The sequence below is a fragment of the Xiphophorus maculatus genome, chromosome 15 (assembly GCF_002775205.1).
Source record: "Xiphophorus maculatus strain JP 163 A chromosome 15, X_maculatus-5.0-male, whole genome shotgun sequence".
Lineage (NCBI taxonomy): Eukaryota > Metazoa > Chordata > Actinopteri > Cyprinodontiformes > Poeciliidae > Xiphophorus > Xiphophorus maculatus.
In genome coordinates this window covers 23,698,356-23,712,994 of record NC_036457.1, presented here as the reverse complement: position 1 = coordinate 23,712,994, position 14,639 = coordinate 23,698,356, and the positions used below count along the sequence as shown (strand labels likewise).

Genomic DNA, 14,639 nt, shown 5'->3' with positions numbered 1-14,639 from the left:
CATTTAGAGAAAGTTTATTGCTCATGGTTTGTTTGACTGTGCTTTCTTAAATTTGTATGTCAAACCACGTACTGGGGGGACTTTCAGTTCTTTCAGATTATAGAATAACAACACACCACATGTTAAACTGTTTTTTACACTGCATGTCCTGTGTGATTATTATGTAGCTGAGCTACTTTCCCTAATCCATGCTGTTGGCTTTACAGTTCCTACTGCTCAGTTGGGTATCTTCACAGATTTGTCTTACAAAGCATTAGTTGACGCATTAAAATTTTTGCAATTTAGGATATTAATTTCTCCCTGTTGATTTTACCATTCTCTTTTTCTCCACTCCTCCCTCCCCCAGGCACTGCGGGTACAGCAAAGCTGATCAGGAGGGAGATGAGGAGCTCTACTTTCAGTGTAAGTGCTTGTATTCATCTGCCCAAAATACACAATGTATGTTTAGTTTGTACAGACACACGCTGCTCAAGACTAAGCAGGAAGAACGCATTAAAACTCATTAGCACCCCCCATCATGACCATTATCCCAGCTCATTTGATTTGAGGCACTGCTGGGATCTATCAAGCTAGCCTCTGCTGCTGATTGGCTTAACTCCATGCTGGAGATGAAGAAGTCAGAACACCACAGACGCAAGACTGTGACAGCTGCCGGTGAGGGAGGAAAAGGTGAACCAGAATGTAACAGGAAGTTCTTCAAGATGTGTCTGGTGGTTTTACGGGTGACAGAGTTTCTCATCTGCACATACTTTGCTGTGTTAGGTTTTTAACTGATGCGCCACCCCTAATGATGCCCCCGGAGACGCAGTTGCAGACAGCTTCTCCGAGTGGAGCCATAATGATCCGCACTGTTGGCTAACTGCTGATTTAGAAACAGAGGGTCAGGAGTGTCACAAAGCGTAAAGCCCATGCTGCTGAGCCCAGACTAGCTGCTGTTAAGTATCTGACAAATGCAGCTCGATCCCACCTGCGACAAAAAACAAGCAAACAAAAAAAAAAAACGGAGAAAACACAAACAAAGTTGGAGTGGATAGAGTTTAATGGAAGCATCTGTCGTGCAGTAGTGAATGACGAGAAGCTGTCAGGGCGACAGAAGCCAGATCCAACGCGAAGACCCAATTTGTCTGCCATGTACAAGTGAGGAACTTGTGATAAGACATGTACTATCAGATCCACTGACATCTTGGATGGACGAAGCAATTATGGGAGCAAGTGGAGGGAAATCTCAGCTGCCACAGCGTCCTCTCCCCAGAGCACAATGGATCTGTTGTGTTTACACGAGTGAATTGACCAAGATGTCTTACCACTATCCACTCTGTGTCTCTCCAACTGTTCTGCTGCGATCTTCTTTCGGCTCAGTTCTGTTTTTTATAGTAGAGCTTTTACATTGGATTTATTGGCTTTCAGTTTACGTGCAAATTTTAAAGTACATAAGATCTAATGAGATTTTTTAATCCATTAAAAGGTTATTTAATTTTAATTGCACCACTATGTAAAATAATGACGTTTTCCTCATTGTCCAACACACTTCCATGGATTTTCATGAACTTTTCCCATAGGAGTTTTTCTCCTTTTTGATCGTCTTTTCTTGGAAAATCATAAATGCCCTGCCTTAAAAATCATTCAAATAAAATAAAACAATGTGACCTCTTCTAGCTTTATTTGCACTCATCATTTTGAGTTTTTTTACAGTGTGTAATTGTTTATTTCATCTGCAAGTCAAAGTATGGAAAGATGGACCCATAGTAATTTTTCCCAAAGCAGGACAAAAAGGGATCAAGACTGCAATATTGATGTTATGAGGATGACATTAATGATGACATTAATATTGACATAGTATATTTATATTGCAATATACTATGGAATATAAAAAAAACTTTATTTCAAACAAGAAATATACAGTAGCACAATAAAACAGGCTGTAGAGAACAAGATAGAAACATAAATACAGTATGTTGGGGCATCATAGAGCTTGTAAATTATATGAATGAAATTGGTGCTCGATGGTTGTACTTTTTCAAGATATAATTTGGAATCCATAATCCAGATATAATTTGGATTGAAGTTTGTGCCTTATCATTAGAATATGCTATCGTGTTGGTAGAACTAACATTTATGATTAGTGCTTTGGGTTTAGCGCAACTAGCTTTTCACCGTCTATCAGTTGTACCTGTTTAGTGTTGCCTAGTCCTGGATGATTTGTCGTAATTGATGGAACAATGAATGTTTAGCCTTCAGCTTGTGATGTTAAGCTCAGTTTGTGCTTCCCTCTGGGTGGCTTAAAATAAATGTTTGGAATGATGATCAGATAGAGACGAAGTGACATGACCCTAAAGATGCTGAAAAACCCTCCAATGCAGCTAAAGCACGAAAAAAAGTACAAGACTTATCACTAGTTATGGCTTACTGGCAATTTACAAGCAGTTGGTTTTTTCTTATGTTAAGAATTAAAATAATCACTTCAAAACTTAATTTTTTATTAACTCAGGTTGTCTTTATCTACTAAATTTGGTTTGATGGTCTGATATATTTAAATGTGACTAAAAAGCAAAAAGCAGGAGAAATATTTAGGGTGGCAAATACTTTTTCACCACACAGTGTTGTGACAGAGGTATAAAAATAACTTACATGCACATGCCTATAAATTCAACATAAAAACACCCTGCTGAGATCTGAAGCCAGAAGGTTGCTGCTGTTTAGGGAACAGTAGAAATACAGGGGTTGGTCTGTAAAACATTTAGAGGAAGGAAAATCAAGCAATACAAGTCAAAATAAGAACAGTTTTAAAGCATCAGAATTTGAGAGCTCCTAAAATATTCAAAAACATTGGTGTTATATTTAAAAAAAACACTCTTTCCCCACTCCTCTCATTGAATAATACAGTATTTCACAATATATCTGTTAGATACTGTGAGGCTCTCTCAGCTGCTTTAGGTGAAAGGTAACCGATAACCTGATAAAAGGCACCAAGCACAGGTTCCTAAAATCTTAGCTTCCCACTCTGTGCAGGATTCTCAGGCTTTTTGACACCAGCATCTGACGGTTCAGCTGCTCCCTCTGGATCCCTGGCCTCTGTAATCGTTTGCCTCTCAAGTGCCTGCCGGCGCGCAGTGTGCATTTTTAATCATAACAGTAATCCTCTTACCTTCCTACAGTTAAATTTCCAGGCACCAAAACCTACATTGACCCCGAAACCTATGAGGATCCGAACAGGGCTGTCCATCAGTTTGCCAAGGAGTTGGATGCCTCCTGCATAAAAATCGAGCGAGTTATTGGAGCAGGTGAGCCCATCCTCAGCTCTTCCCATTTAGTTCCTACGTGCTCTCATACATCATGCTGACAGGCAAATATTTACACCTTGAATGGGGACACAGCTTCATGCATCTTATATTGATAGAGCAATTGCAAGGAGGGGAAAAAGTTCATTGCAATTAATGTGTGGTCTGCGTCTGGCAGAGGCAGTCACAAAGATAACCGTAGGTGAGAAATTGCTGCCACATGGGTTTTACCGAGGCGGTCAATGACAGTATCTATGCATCTCTAGCATGTCTTATTATAGGTCTTGGTTACACTCCCCTGAGTATAACAAGGTGTTGTACTGCAATTTGTATTCTGGCACTGCACAGCTGCTTTATCTCAAAATACACTAATAAATTTGTCATTGTGAAGTGTGTGAGGTTTTTCTCTCCTTTTTCTACCTACTGGGCCCCTTCACTCATGACTGATTTCAACCCTCGCAGGAGAGTTCGGGGAGGTGTGCAGCGGTCGACTGAAGCTGCCTGGAAAGCGGGACGTGTCGGTCGCCATTAAAACACTGAAAGTGGGCTACACAGAGAAGCAGAGGCGGGACTTCCTGTGTGAGGCCAGCATTATGGGGCAGTTTGACCATCCCAACGTGGTCCACCTGGAGGGAGTGGTGACAAGAGGTGGGAGTATGTCACTGATTTGGAGAAGTACTCACATTTGGTGCTTTTGTATCATAACCAGGTTGTAAATAGAGCTTAAATTAAAAAGAGGGATAAACAAAGCTAAGGAATAAAACAAATAGTTTTGTTTATTTTGAGTTGAAAATTAGTTGATGAAAAGTGTAAGATTATAGCACTAAAATTTGAAGAAACTACTTTCTGTCTGTGAACGTGGCATGATTATTGAGATGCACCAGTAAGTCTTATACATCACTGCTGAGGTTGACCACACAAATGTTTACAATTTATAACTCGAGGGGATCAAGGAGAGTTGGGACAAAATGTAAATATGGTTAACCCCTGAGAATGCCACTTACCTATCTGAAGACCCATTGGGAGGTCTGTTAATATTTATTGTGACAAATTCCTTAGTTTTCCTCAATCTGAATGGATACTAACTAGTTTGAGTGAGTTGGTTCCCCAGTCCTGTTTCTTCTTCATCAGGGTAGCCACTGCACACCTGACAGGGCGGCACAAACTGGTGGTCATGCTATATGTCCTTACAATTTGTTGTACCAACTCTCAGCCTTATCAGCTCAAATACAAAACAGGTTGATGCATGCATACGCGGTCGCAAACATTGACCTTTGGGCAGATGTGTCTGGCAGACGTCCACTTTGAGTCCATCAACCCCCAAGTATGTTGGGGCCTTAAGAATGCATCTAAAATCAATGTGCAACTACAAACTGAACAAATTACAAGTGGTGTTTAAAGTAAAGCTTAAAAAAGATGTTTGTTACAGTGTCTAGATACGGTAATTGGAACATTGTTACCTCAGGTGTGACGTCAAACTTCAAAGGTAAATGGTATGCAGCATAAATCACACCAAATACATTTATGGATGGCTGGAAGGAGAGGCTTAAAAACCTAGACTCCTTTAATTAAGCCATCTTCATAATGCTTCCATCAGCTTCATGAGAATTCTCACAATCAATCTTAAAGAATTAAGCAGCATATTTGTTAATGGATCAACATGAACAGTGGGCCTACTCACTACTTTTTAACTCTTGTAGTTCTGCTCTCTAGGTTCTTTGATCATGTGATGAAAAGTCTGATGAGTTTTCAATAAGCTGCTGACTCTCAGATTTTGATCAGCTGGCTAAATTAGCTGCACATCCTCTGTAACATTTTCTCATTTAAAGACTAAGAAAGGAAGCAGATGGTAACTTTTAATTAAAAGCAAATGAAACACAGCTATAAATATCTGGGAATCAGTTTTGGCTGAACCATTGTTTTGTGAAGTATTATGAAAGATAAGTAGAAATTAGGTATTCATTAATCATCTGCTCTTCTTGTTTTTTTTTTCCATCTTTCTTTTCAGGAAAACCAGTCATGATCATCATCGAGTACATGGAGAATGGCTCATTAGATGCTTTCCTCAGGGTGAGTATCTTCTCCGAAGTCAGTGCAGCATCTTTTCCAACTTTTTTCTGCACTTTACCAAAGTGTCCCAGAGAGCACGGAGTCTGCTGTGGGATCGGGTTTCTGCATAAATATCATAAATCTTGTACTAAAGCTTCTGCAGCCTTGCAACCTAAATTCTCCCCTCTGGTCAGTGAAGATGGCTGACCTGCTTGTATTTCTCTATGCGTCACAGAAGCACGACGGTCAGTTCACAGTCATCCAGTTGGTGGGAATGCTGCGGGGCATAGCAGCGGGAATGAGATATCTGGCCGATATGGGCTATGTCCATCGAGACCTGGCCGCGCGGAACATCCTCGTCAACAGCAATCTCGTATGTAAAGTCTCAGACTTTGGCCTGTCAAGGGTGATAGAGGACGATCCCGAGGCTGTCTACACAACAACTGTGAGTCAATTAAAGTTCTTGCTCTCCCTACCAAGAGCCTTGTCTGAATTCTCTAATCAAGTTGCTGCTGGTGCATGAAAATAGAGCAGAGTAAGATGAGCGTGTCCAGGTCGACTCTGGCTCTGTAAAGCCAACTTCACTTTAGAAACTGTTCAAAAAGCTTTTAATCAGAAGTGTATTTATTCACTTATAATGTATGGTCAGGAACTGTTAAATTAGAATGTTGTTTTCTCATATATTCAATGAGAGTGAATGTTTAGATGAATGGAATATTAAAACACAGGGATCAAAAATAAAATTAAAGTTTATTTAAATTTAAAGTACATTTGCAGTTTTGCCCGGTAAAAACCAACATTTTGTTCTACATTGTGTTTCCTGCAAAGGGCCTGGACCCTCTGTTATTGAGAAACGATTGCTTGCTGGAGGCTCTGACTTTGTTGAAGTTTGGATGAAGATCGGATTTAATTTTACCCAATCACTCATGCTTGACCTTAATATGTGTAATGGTCAAACTCCACTACATGAAAATTACTGGAAATAGCCTCATTTGCTAGCATTTCCAGCCACTTGCCTCGCTATTAGTAGAGCCAACTGGAACTGGATGAAATTCAACTGGACAAATCAAGCTCAGTGGGAGAAATTCCAGACCGAGCTGTGAAGGGAGATGAAAATTGAGCAGAATTGCATAGGAAGGGGACGGCCTGGCTATATCTTGATAGGTTTATCTCTTTGTTTTTTTTTCCTGATGTATTCAACAGAGCTCTGTGATATGTTCAGTACTGAGAATGTTTGAGAATCTAAAGTTCATAGCGATGTTTCCCTCCTGACCTGTTTGCTCACTCTCCTCTTGATCCTGGTTGTTCTCTAATCTTCTGTTGGTCTTCATGTCTCAGAAGAATTAAATTCCACACAGATGGACTTTATTAGTGGAGTGATAACAGTTATGTGCTACTGTGTGCTAATATGTTTATTTATTTATTTATTCATATATCAATTACATAGACATAGGCCTGTCACGATAGCAAATTTTGCTAAACGATTAATTGTCTCAAAAATTATTGCGATAAACGATAATATTGTTTGAGGATCTTTTTACACTGATTTAATGGAAATAACGTAATAATACATGTGATTTCCTGCCAAGGATAGATACACTTTATTTTCAAAAGAATATTTAACACTGGAACTGATAAACAAAATAAACAAAACAACCAAAAACAAATATAAAATGGATTCTCAGTCTCCATTAACAAAAAACTCACTTGAAAAAAAAAACTAAACAACATAAAGCCAAAGTGGAAATAAATACTGCATTCAACCAAAAGACTGCAGATTATAAAGTGTGTATATCATGTTGCCCTTCAGTAATATTTAGATTTAAATAGAGAAGACGGGCACATCGACTACCTGATGCAATAGTTCACACTACATGATTTTTTGCTCCTATTTTTCCCCATACAACAATCTTAGATCGTTGGTCTTTCTAAGATTGTGTGGTGTGTTACGGTAGATCGTCGTTGCCGCTCCGATCCAAATCAGGGGTTTTCCCCACTGGGAGCTTTAACGCAGCCTGTTGAATGTGACAGGTAGCCAATCAGAAAGCGCGGATTCTCCTTGTGCTTTCTGAGGGGAAATTACGTCGGGGAATCCCAAACAGCTGACACGGAGCAACCCGAAGTCCAGCGGACATTGGAGATGATATGTGGAAACAACATTAATGTTTATTCAACATGCAAAGAATATAGAAATGACAAGGGGAGGAGTTGGAGCGAAATTGCTACCGCAGTTGATAAACCCGGTAATTTTTCAGCTGTTCTTCGTTAACGTGACGTAAATAGGTTCTAATAATTTTCATTCAGTCAGGACTTTACGCTGACACCAGCCACATGCATTGCAGGTAGATTGTAGTAAAGCATTGATTAATGCCTGGTTTTAAAATGAGTTCACTGGACTTGTAGCCATTATTTTGTGCCCATTGTTGGACACCACACGGCAGGAACGAACCCGATCGAACCGTTATACCTAGGATTTCTGTCGGCTAATGTGTGGTCTGTCAGGTTTTGAAAATGGGCCGACAATCGACAGCTCTAAGATCGTAGTGTGCGCTGGGCTTTACACTAAGAAAATGAGGAAGGAGGGTCAGTGGAGAGCACTGGAGTTGAGCCTTTTTTCATTCGGTGTCATCAACAGAAAGAGAAAAAGGCCGGAAGAGACGATAATGCCGATAATTAAAATGACGTCGATAGTTTTAATTTATTGTACGATTAATTGATTTACCGTTTATCGCGACAGGCCTACGTCTCAGTCATGATTGATCCATTATCCTAAAAGTAAAACTTTGACTTCAGTTTTTTTTTCACTGAAAGGTAAAAAACTTTACCTTTTCCTGAGAATGAAAGATATTGTAGAACTGCCAGTAAAAAATTACAAGAAGCTGCTGTAAATACTTATGACTTCCTGTACTGATGGTAAAATCCCTTCAGAATTTATTAGAATATATTATCTCCATGAATTTGTTTTCTGTCATTCCTTGACTTATTATACTTAATAGAACTAAATAAAATGTGAATTACCTTTTTTCTAGGCTTTCCGTTATTTTTGAATATGACCTCAGTCCTCTGACGTTACTAAAGACTTGACTTGCTGTAAAATAGTTTGGGTTTTTTTGTGTTAGCAAATTCAGTAAAAAGAAGCATTTTCTGATTAAATGGTGAGAAGAATATGAATAATTCACAACATTTCTGGAGATAAGATGCTGCATTTAAAGGTCTTGGTTGATAAATGTTATTTTCCTGGAGAAAGACAAACATCCTTCTGGTCCTTTTTATGAATATGAATGAAACCTTGAGCTGTAATGAGCGATGTTTATGTGTAATAGGGTTAATATCTAACATAAGAGGAAAAAATTAGGCAATAATTATGCAATGATTAAAGCATTACTAATACAGCTGGATTTTTAAGTAGCTAGTTATGTTATATAACTGGTCCAGCATTGCGGGAAATGTGTTGTTAAGACTTTTAATGACTAAACAGCAACATTAACCTGGCGGGGTTTCCCCAATATATGCATGAAATATTCATCTTTATAGCTTTTACAATCAATGAAGCCTTTTTTGAGGAATATATGCTTGTGCTTTTCTCTGACTTAAGGTTTGTACAGATTTGTTCTGGCTCATTGTATAATTGAAACTCTTTCTTTAATTGATGCTTTAGGGGAAACTGTAGAATGTCATGAGTATAATTTGTACCTCAGCTGATTGCATGTGTTTTACCGAACAGGGTGGTAAGATTCCAGTCCGGTGGACAGCACCAGAAGCTATCCAGTATCGTAAATTTACCTCTGCGAGCGACGTGTGGAGTTATGGCATCGTCATGTGGGAGGTCATGTCCTACGGGGAGCGGCCCTACTGGGACATGTCCAATCAAGATGTAAGTAACTACAGCCAGAAAACAGCTAACATGATACAGCACATATTCTGTTTATGGATCACCTCAAAACAAAAGGGCATACGAATTTTAAAACTCTCAAACTGCTGTTAGGTTTTCTTTTAGTCCTGGAGACCGTTGTTTTGAACTATAAATAAGATGTCAGTAGCTCATTTTAAATATTTTACAGAGGAAAAGGTTCTAAATGAAAATTTTGACCAAATGGAGACTGATTTTAATTATAGAACTGAATCAATTTTCAGGTTTTTATTTCTTTAGATTTCAAAATGTAAATTCTAGCCTTGGCAGTAGACCCTTGATTGTATATTTAGTTTTATTGTGATCAGTCATAAAAGGAGCACCTGATTACTTTAAATCAAAACAGAATTTTGTCCAGTTCTTTCACATTGTGTGAACAGCAACACAAGCTGGGGCTCGTCCACAGGAAGTCCAGAAAAACTGCCTGAACTGGTTGAAGGGTTAAATGAGAGCACATAGAGCCAACACAGACAAAAACAGAAAAACAAAAGTCTGATGAATGAGAGTTTCTTCCCCCAGGGAAAGAGGTTCTGTTATATTGGGTTGCAGCTGTAGACCAACGTGAGGTTGGGTAGTAATACCGGGGCCCTGCCAGGCTCTCAGTTCACTCACCCACATAGACTCCAACCCTTTCTGGAAAACAATGACATTGCAATCATAAGTGAATGAAATGAGTTTCTACACAGAGCTGCTTGGCTCATCCCTCCAGACCACAGATGTCAAACTACAGTCCTCAAGGGCTGCTGTCCTGCAGTTTTTAGATGTGCCACAGGTACAAAACACTGGAATGAAATGGCTTAATTTCCTCCTCCTTGTGTAGATCAGTTCTCCAGAGCCTTAATGACCTAATTATTCTACTCAGGTGTGGTGCAGCAGAGGCACATCTAAAAGTTGCAGGACAGCGGCCCTCGAGAACTGGAGTTTGACACCCCAGCTCCAGACGGAGCATAATCACACAGTGGCAGCAGCATCATACTGTGGGAGTGCTTTTCCAACAGGGGACTTGGTGAAAGTTGGACGTCCTGGAAGAGGACAGGGCTGTCCTCTTCCAGGACAGCCCTGGAAGAGAATGTAAAAACACTGCAATACAGTTTTCCAGCAAACACACAGATACAGTATGTCACCATTTCCCAAAGTCCTTTATTTGAAAATCTGTGGCAAGCTTAAAGCGTGACTCTGACAGATCCTCTCCATCCATTCTGTCTGAGCTTGACTTATTTTGCAAAGGAAAATTGGCAAAAACTTCAGGCTCTAGATATGCAAAGCTGGTAGAGACATACTTCAAAAGACCTGCAGCTGGTATTGCTGTATTGACTCGGAGCAGCTGAATGCTAATGTGTGGCTCACTTTTCAGAGTTGAATCTGTGAACACTTTTAAAACTTTTATGTTCTCTTTTCCTTACTCTTTAAAATTAGGCTCCAGTTTGTGTTCTCTTGTCAAACAAAATACAGAAGACAGAAAGTAAAATTAATCACAAACCAATGTTGATACAAGCATTCACTGTAGGCCCAGCTGAGAAGTCTAAGATTGAAATGTGCCATGAATAGAAGAATGTGGAACTCCCTCAGATCTATGCATAATTATTCATAATGAAGTCCTCCCATTAACATGTGGTGAATCACAGAGAAAAATCCTGGTTTGTTGAGCGCTTTTAAAGCTGTCTAACAAGGCCCTCGTGGGAGCTGCTCGGCAGGGACGGTAACCTTGGGCTTAATTAGTTCAAGAAGTCTCGCTGTAATCACGCTCGCCTGAAGGGAAGCATCTATTAAAAGGAGAACATGAATTTGGCTGTGTTATTAATATAAATAACAGAGGTGGAAAACACTTGTCATGCAGCATGCTTTTGATTTAAATGTCTGTGAAGGACTATAAATACTACCAGAATGAAGCAGTTATCATGCATACTGTTTTATTTCATGGACAGAAAATTGAGGATTTGATTTTAGGAGCTCAATGTAGGAATGTGTGTATTATATATATATATATATATATATATATATATATATATATATATATATATATATATATATATATATATATATATATATATATATATATATATATATATATATATATATATGCTGCATCTTCATCTTTTAAATACTAGGAAGATGCTCTGAAGTGAAGGCCTCTGATTATGTCCAACCTGTTTTGCTAAAAAATGTAAGTTAATTAAATGTAATTTAATTTAACCTTGATCTGCTTTTTAAATAGTAATGAGCTCAATAAGTTTATACTTGACTATTGTTAGGTGGAAAGACAGGTTGTCTTCTATTATTGCATTATTATTGGTCATTAAGCATAACTACATTACTCATCATCACTTAAAGCAAAAACTATCCCTGATCAGCTCAGGTGTCATGTGTGTACAGTTTTAGCCTGCTAATTCATATTCTATATATATTCAACTGCTATGGCTGGACACCTTGGAGATATCTGGAATATTATTTAACTGAAAATTAGCAACTTGAAAAATGCAACTGGTTACAATTAGCTACCAAAGCAAAACACCTTTCCATCATAATTTAACCCACGGGAACAAAAATAAACGTTGTTGTGTTGTGATGTTTCTATTGATGGACGGATGGATTTGACACAATAAAGGCGTCACCAAATATTTCACATGAACAAACCCTGAACTTGTGTCAGCAACATCAAATTGTCGCTGCATCCCCAAAGTAATAACACACAAAATTATTACTGTGGGTTTAAAAGAAGTTAAAAGAAAACCAAAACCACAATTGAGTAAAAGAAAAGTCTTCACTTCCCTGCTCCCAGTACTGCGAGAAATCCAAATAAGGAAAAGGCTTAGGAGTGCACTCACAGTACAGACAGTAAAGTTGCCAGAACCGTCTCCCATCTTTCTGTTGATGCGGTAAAACTCAATACTGAGGCTTCAGGGCTCCATGCAGGGATGTAAAACAACACAACTTAATTTAAAAGACAGGTAATCATGATTTATTATTTTCTTTTTTATCATTCTTTTCCTACTGTAGAGCACATTTACTTCCTTCAGACCAAAACTTCCTTCTGCAGAAGTCACAAATTGCCATAATGATTGACTCACCCTCAGCTCTGTGAGTGCTGTTGCCTTCTTCCCTGCCAACTCCTGCCGAGAGAGTCCAACCGCGCCAGACCACTTGAAGCTGTTCCTCACTCTTGGACACTTGACACATTTTGATTGATGGTGGAGGGAGAGTGAGTCTGGCCTTTCCTGTACAGCTTCCAGCATTTAGCACCCACAGCACCATAGCCGAGCATGATTAAGATTCTCCAGCGTTCCCCAGCAGGAGACTGCTGATTGAGCGTTCGGTTGTTAGAAATGCTAAACAAGATGGCTCTACTATTTGACAGGCATCAGTGTCAGAATTTGTTTTTTTGCGCTTTGTCAAGATGTCAGCAAACATCCTGTGGGGATTGAAGAACAATATTGTTTGGATACTCCCTCTATGCTCTCTGCTCATTGACACCTTTTTGCTTCATTCTCCCTGGAAACGGTTCTGATGAGAATATCTGATGAATAAATGCACAAACATGTCAAAAGCCTCTTCCATACAACAGCTAGTGTCTGCTACATACACTAAGCTAACAGCATGTGTCTCTAAATAAGTTGGGATACATTTGCAAAAAATTTATTTCAGTAATCAAATTCACAAAATTAAACTAATATTTTATAGATTTATATTTCAATAGATAATATAAGAAATACATAGAGTTTGAAACAGATAGGATTGGTCAGAATATATGTTTTCTGTCAGGTCAGGACTTAGAATTACAAAAATTATTTCTATTTGCTAAATACCAAAATAATATTTTTTAAACTTTCCTCAAATTTAAGAGTTCATATACATTTCTATAGCATGATATTTTCATGCTTACAATTTTCCTCAATAGTCATTGTTCAAAGACTTCAAATTTACTCCTATTAAATCATAGGCATTGTTCTGAATGAAGGGGTTTGTCTCTGAGTGAATTTACAAGTTGCAATCTGTCATTGTATGTTGCTTTTAGAGTTATGGCTTCTTCCTCTCTGCGTGGCGTCTCAGTTGTTGCTGCATGAAACAGTGTATGATGACACTCTTACCGTCCAGAATCTTTACCAGGTTTTTTGCTTTAGTTCTGGGGTTGATTAGAACATTTCACACCAAACTATCTTCAGAACACAAAACCCATATGTTTATTTACACTCCAAAGTGTTTATATTTGCACTTGTTTTATCTATAATTGTTAAAACTTTCAATCTACTGGAAATTATGACCTATGATGAAGCATGGTGGTGAAAATCCACTATTAAATACTTCTGCAAAACAATATCCATGTATGTTCAGTTTAAAACTCATTCATGAATATTAAAATTGTTCTTTGTTTTTTGATTCATAAAAGTCATAGAGGCTCCTGGGCCATAGCACAAACTATTTAAGAAACGGCAAAAGACGGTAAAAGGAGTTTGTAAATATATGAAGGTCTCAGTGAGTCAGTAAAGAGCAACAGGGATTTTTGTAACATGATCCCACCTCCCTAAGAGTTGCTTTACAGCCTTGTTGCTGTTTTCTGCTCAATAAACTGTTTTCCAACTGTGCTCTGTCAGAGGAGACTTTGAGAATAAAAGCATGTACTCCATAACATTTTCAGGGTCAGTTGAGGGAAAAGGAAAATTTCTGATGTTGGAAAAATGCCTGAGCGGAATATTTTTTATAAGCTGTCATAACCATGAAATCAAAGTTTGTTTATTCATTATATGGTGTTGCTCATTTCCTTGACTGAATAATAATGAGGTGCAGAAACTGTGAGTTGACAGTGCAAGCATAATTAGATTAACAAAGGACACATTTCTAAGTGCTTTTTAAGGTTTGGGATATGTAATAAAATGCTCTTTGCCTCTTGCTTCAGGACCTTTTTGTTTCTGGATGTTTCTCATTCCAAATGTTCTTTAATACACAGAAAATCTATGTGTTTATTAAACATGATATAAACATGATAGATTAAGTCCATCATTCTAAGATAAGAAGCATGCATGTTTACACCCAGAAACAAGGCAGCAGCAGCAGTGTGTCTTAGATTAACCAAAAGCTTTGCCCACTACAGGAAGCCCTTCCTGCTCCACCTGACAGTGTATCTTGGTACAGTGCCATCTTAAATGATGGGGACAGTCATGTGACCATATCACAGGGTAACCACTGGTCATCTTCCCTGACCATGGTTTTGATGGTGGTTTCGCCAAGAGATAGTCGTCTGAGCCCCCAGAGTTTAATCCCCTGGTGTGTACATTTTCACAGTGTCTTTGTTCAAGATGCTGTTGCCTCCACTGCTGGACAGGCAACAACAAGATGGAAAAAAAGTTGTGTATATTGAACCTGTAATTTAATCTGAATAGCTACAAAGACATCAGACTAATTTTCAG

General features: G+C 38.6%; 1 protein-coding gene across 2 annotated transcripts in view; it reads left to right on the top strand.

Moving 5' to 3' along the window:
- Nucleotides 1-14,639, top strand: part of epha7 (EPH receptor A7) — a 131,681-nt gene that overhangs the window by 105,797 nt on the left and 11,245 nt on the right. For both annotated transcript variants that reach the window (XM_023347225.1, XM_023347226.1), the window contains exons 9-14: nt 347-402; nt 3,156-3,281; nt 3,741-3,926; nt 5,287-5,348; nt 5,563-5,772; nt 9,052-9,201. In XM_023347225.1, the coding sequence (XP_023202993.1) occupies nt 347-402; nt 3,156-3,281; nt 3,741-3,926; nt 5,287-5,348; nt 5,563-5,772; nt 9,052-9,201 (790 nt within the window). The remainder of the gene's footprint in view (nt 1-346; nt 403-3,155; nt 3,282-3,740; nt 3,927-5,286; nt 5,349-5,562; nt 5,773-9,051; nt 9,202-14,639) is intronic.